We start from the raw sequence: 5,886 nt of genomic DNA, 5'->3' as shown, positions 1-5,886 counted from the left end.
ATATATATATATATATATATATATATATATATATATACACATATATAATTTCTCAAATGCTTGTAACGTAAATTAATTAGAAAGGGTTTGGCTTGATTCACAAAAAGTAATAATTGCTTGTGACTAATTTGAATTTTGACTTTCTTGAATGCGTATATATACACAGGCATCAGCTTCCAAGGTCCTACAAGAGACTTGCAATTATATCAGGAACTTGCACAGGGAGGTTGATGACTTAAGTGAGCGATTGTCTCAGCTTTTGGCAACAATTGATGCTGATAGTCCTGAAGCAGCGATAATAAGGAGTTTAATTATGTAATATTAATTAATTAGATGATCATGGGAACCGGTCCGTAAACCGATTTATATCTATTTTCAGTTTAATAATTTGTTAGTAGACTTTGATCGCTCATGGATCAAACAATGGTTAGCATGTATCAATTTTAAGATATGCTATAAGAGTTAGGTAATGTAAGTAATTAAGTTGGTATAATAAAAGGGACTTGCACTAGCAAAGCCTTTTTTAAGCGTAATCTATATATATTAATTATTATGAGATTTCATTTTATATATATATATATATATATAGGTATGTATGTATGTATATGTTTGTCTTCTTTGACATGACAAAGGTTGATACCAAAACATAAATTTACATCAAACATATAATGATTAAGACTTGTCCATGTTGATGCATAGACAATAGTAACATTTTACGTATTAATCGGGTGTGTTTGTCGGTAAGTAGGGATCAAGTGGCACGTAATGTAAGCATAAAACCTAAATATATGAATCATCTCTCTCGGTACTGATTCGATAAGACGTTTTAATTAATTAATCAATTAATATATATACTGTAACATAATCATCCAGTTAATTTTTTTAAGTCAATTCACTCTCTAGTTCTGTTTCTAAATTTGATGTTTATTATATCGATTTATTTGTTTGTATTCGTGCCTTACAATATAGGATATATATATAGACTGGTCGGCAAATTCCACGATCCTTCTTTGGAATTTTGCAGGGAAAAAAAAAGTTGAATAAGGTAAGTTTGAATCTTAATTTTTTGGTCAGATCCTAGCCGTCTAACTAGATGCTACTTCCGACCAATTAATCACTGTATTTGATAAAGTATCTCAATTTCCTTAAAGCTATGTTTTTATGGTGTGCACAAATCGTAATGCTTTATGTGAGGTTCCAAATATAGGTAATAATTAAATAATTCATGTCAGGATTTGAATGAAAATAAATGTTCGACTTGTTTATATGAAATTGAATTATTTTTTGAAACCAAATTCCTTGAATTTGTTTTTTAAATAAATTTTATTTATTTATGGATGTGCTTTGGAAATTTATAATGATCGGTGCACATAAAATTGGCTTCAAAAAGGATAGTATATGTCTTTTTTTTAATCCCCTACATAAAATCCACAAAGTTAATAATCGAGAATTTTATGTTAAGTGAGTAATCAAGTATTGGTATTAAAAGGGTGAATTTGGGTTGAAAAAATGAAATAAATTATTCATGTGTTAACTTAAAAATAAAAGTATTAAAATTATGAAAAGGTTCAAAAAAAAAAAAACAAAGAAGTGCAGATAAAAAATCAAATGGAAGAGATAAAAAGAGAAAGTGATGTTTTGGGATATAATTTAATGAAATTTGATGTAATCTAGTTAAACTCAGTATTAAAAATATATTTAAATCTAAAAAATATGACCCACCAAATATAAATAGTATAATGTAGACCGTAGCCCAAAAAATTGATTAATATGAACAATGTTTATAAATTTAGGGTGAAAACATTTAGAAAAGTATTTTAAAATTTTAAAATAAATTAATATATATTTTTACATGCAAATAACTTTGATCTCTAGTGTTAGCCTACATGCAATCACTTAGTGTTTAATTCGGAAGAAAATGAAATATGAGAAACATTTGTATTATAAATAAGGATGGAAATTCTCAAAGAATTAATTAAAAATCTTGATGATTTAAGTAGATAAAGCAATATAAAAATTTGAATTTTTGACATAAAATTACATGCCCACTAATTTTACATTATTAATTATAACTTTCAATTCAATTATTGGACTAAACTGAAATTTTACAAGAAATCTCATAAAATATTTATTTATGGTAGGGTGAATTTCAAGATGATCGTGATTTAGGAAGGTTATACAAAAATATTGACAGCAAAATAAAAATTTAAAAATGGCTCATTAAAGATAAAATAGTCAATTGAACTTTAAAGCCGGAAAAGTCAGCCTCTTCTTCTTCCTTAAATTGCTGGCATAACTTGAAATAAAGAATAGAAAGAGAGAAAATAATGTTAGAAGCTAAATAGTAAAAAACTTTGAGAGAAACATATAAATTGGATAAGGTTTATGAGTTAGGATGTGTAAAACACCAACCAACGCATCAAGTAAATATTTAATAGAAAACTAAGTGAGAGAGAATAGAAAATCAAAACTATAACAAACAGCAAAAAAGATGAAATTTGGCTAGTTAGTTTTTAAAATCTATTTTATTGTTGGGTTAGAAATTCTAAGCTTATTTAAACAATTTTGAATGAGAAGAAAAGGATTTAATGCATAATTCTTAGATTTTTAAATTAGGATTCATAGGAGAAACTTAGAAACATTGAGAAATTTTGTGGTGGAGTATATATGAATGACCTTTTATGAATGTATAAAGAAGAAATTTGGGTGTTTGTACTTGTGGAGGAGTTTTAACGAAGATAAAGAAAGAATAATGAGAGGTAAACTACCTTAAATTATTATTTAATTTTTGTAATTTACATGTGTTCAAAAGTTAGAAGCAATGGATATTGAATAAGATACATGTGTTTTAAAATGAAATGAAATGGAGTAAATGATAAAATAAATAAAGTAAAAAGAATAGGAGGATTGCTTGATTGTCTTGTTTTTAGACAAGTATATGAAAAATAAATGTTAATAATATGGATTTTGAATGAATTAAATGAAAAGAAATGGTTAGTGATTTGAAGTTGGTGGAATCACTCATGAGAAAAAAAAAGTGAAAACTATGAGATTATATAATTGTTGTGTAATTATTGGTGATTACTAATAATTACATGAGGGTGATAATAATGGAATGATATAATGAAAGCATGTGTTAATTGTAATAGATTTCTTGATATGTTGTGATTTTAATATATATATATATATATATATATATATATATATATATATATATATATATATATATATATATAGAAGGTTTAAATTAAGTGAAATTTGTGCTTAGAAATTTATACAATTGATACATTTTGATATGATTATATATTTAAAATGAAAAATAAGTGTTGTGAATAAGTAAGATAAGATAAGAGATGAAAATAACATATTGATTAATATAGAGTGTTGGGATGAAAAAGTTGGTTATTTAATGGTTATTGATAAATTGTTAAGTGATTGATATGAAAATTTTAGTGATTCGTTGTTGATTAATATTAGCAAGGAAAATTATGAATTATTTGTAAAAATATAATGCGATGGAAGTTAATGATGACTCGATAAAAATAAAAAATAAATAACAAAAATTGTATGATTCTGCTTAAATTAGTTGACTAATTAGATTTACAAATTAATCTAATTAATCGTTTGTTAAAATGAACAATTAAAATCACTATTGTTTCAATTGGTCGATGGAATTAACAAAATGCTAAAGAAATCGATCAATGGATTTAGACAGACAGAGAGAGAAGTTTGAGATGCATAGTATGGTTATGCTATAATTTTAATTTAGAGGGTAAGTAATAATAATTATTTGGTTGGAAGTTGTGGAAGAAGCATTCAAAAAAAAAAAACTCAACTTTTTCATAAGCTTTGATAGTAATAATGAAGGTAAGGGGTTGATCCTCCCTTACTTTTTTAATTATTTATACATGTTTTTATAATAGTTAGAGTTATAATGATAATTAAATTATATCATATATTATTGTTGTTATTTTTAATGGAAAGAATATGCCTTAAAGGTAGGTTGATCCTCCCTTGCTTTTTTAATTATTTATACATATTTTTATAATCATTAGAATTACAATGGTAATTAAATTATATCATATATTATTATTGTTATTTTTAATGGAAGGAATATGCTTTAAAGATAGAAATTAGTATGTAATTTGTAGTTTAATCACATAAATGATAATGTGTAGTACATTATGAAAATACAATGATATGGTATATTACCAATTGAAACGGAGGAAATCATGTGGAATTCATGTGAATATATTCATGAAGTGAAAAAAGTTATGAAATAACCTGACGTGAAAGGAACATTGAATGAAAGTGATTGGATTTGACTAATCAATTTTTAAAATTGTAAGGAATAAATTATACCATGACAACTTAAACTAGATTATGAATAAAATGATTATCATGATACAAGGATGATAATGTGATAAATACAATAATAAGAAGAAAACTTATAAAAGAGTAATAAAAAAATATAACATATTAAAAATTAATTTAAGATCAACATTCTTAATTTTTTTTTTTTATAAAATTAATTTTGATCATATATTTATTAAACATTAGTAAATGAAATGAAGCAATGGTCTAATATGATTTATTTTCTAATTTTATGTATGTCACAAGTAAAGTCATTCGAGAACATCTATTTTTTAGGATCCTTAAGCTACCAAGTATTATATACAAAGAATATTTATATTTAAAAAAAAAATTATAAATTTTTTTTCATATTTAGTCATCGAATGTTAAATTTTTAGAGTTTAGAAAACTTTATAAAGTGAGTACATTGTTTTTTTATTTATTTATAAAAAGAGAGTTTAGAACTCATAATTAAAAAAACAATAATATTATTTACATTTGAGTTATCTTTCATTGGTATAATTATATCTTAAAAAAAAAAAAGAAGTAAATGGAGCCCCATTTCATTGAGGGATCACAATACAAATACACTAATCGAGTAAATTATTTCATTATCGTGTAGAGAAATTATTAAATATTTTTAATATAATAACTATTTCCACTCATATAAAAATAAGATTTAACAAAGTAATTCTTTTCACTCACCTAAAGATTTATGAGATTTTATATTATTATAAGTTACACCTTCACACAAAGGCAAACAATTACAGAATATAAGAACAATGTCACCACCTTATCCTGTACTTGTTGTCATCGAGATTCGTTCTTGAATATATGATCAGTTTCATTGTCAAATCACTGCAAACCATGCTAATAAAGTTTTAACGAAAACAATATTTTCTCATCCTTTTTATTCTCAATGTAACTATTTAATATTTATGAGGGAAATTATACTTTTTATGCAGTATTAATTGTTGTCTATTAAAGTTATGGTTTTAACTATAAATGTGCTATATTCTTTTGGAAAATATATCTCAATTCAAAACTTAAAAGGCTAAGAGAGATTTAAAACATTCTCTTGAGTGATATCTTTAAAAGAAATCTCTTCAGATTTGCTATCATTAAACATAAATATAACACAATTTCATCATTAAGAATTAAGGATTATTTTCTCCTTTTCATATGTAAAATTAACAACACACTTTCAAGAAGAACACAACCTTAATTCAGAAATGGTCACATATAGATATATTATTTTATTTGAAAGTGTGATTGTGGTTGTTTTTTAAAGTATTTTTTATTTATAAATATATCAAAATAATATTTTTTATTTTAAAAAATTATTTTTAATATCAATATATTAAAATGATATAAAAACAACAAAAAAAATAATTTAAAATAAAAAATAAAAATAAAATTAATATTTTTCAATATATTTTTAAAACATAAAAACAAAATAATATTTAAAGTTTTGAACCCTATCCTGAAAGATCAGCTTGCCACTGTATATAAATAGAATCTCCTCCAAAGAAA

At 24.0% G+C, this 5,886-nt stretch overlaps 1 protein-coding gene across 1 annotated transcript in view; it reads left to right on the top strand.

The window, feature by feature from the left end:
- LOC105116499 (transcription factor PRE1-like) overlaps positions 1 to 533 on the top strand; it is a 1,575-nt gene extending 1,042 nt beyond the window's left edge. Inside the window, exon 2 of the mRNA XM_011013893.1 lies at positions 167 to 533. Coding sequence (XP_011012195.1) covers positions 167 to 319 — 153 coding nt within the window. The 3' untranslated portion in view covers positions 320 to 533. The remainder of the gene's footprint in view (positions 1 to 166) is intronic.
- Positions 534 to 5,886: the final 5,353 nt, after the last annotated feature.

This window comes from Populus euphratica, unplaced genomic scaffold (assembly GCF_000495115.2).
Source record: "Populus euphratica unplaced genomic scaffold, PopEup_1.0 scaffold963.1, whole genome shotgun sequence".
NCBI classification, from domain to species: Eukaryota; Viridiplantae; Streptophyta; class Magnoliopsida; order Malpighiales; family Salicaceae; genus Populus; species Populus euphratica.
The sequence above is the reverse complement of the archived record's forward strand: the minus strand, read 5'-3'. Positions and strand labels throughout refer to the sequence as shown.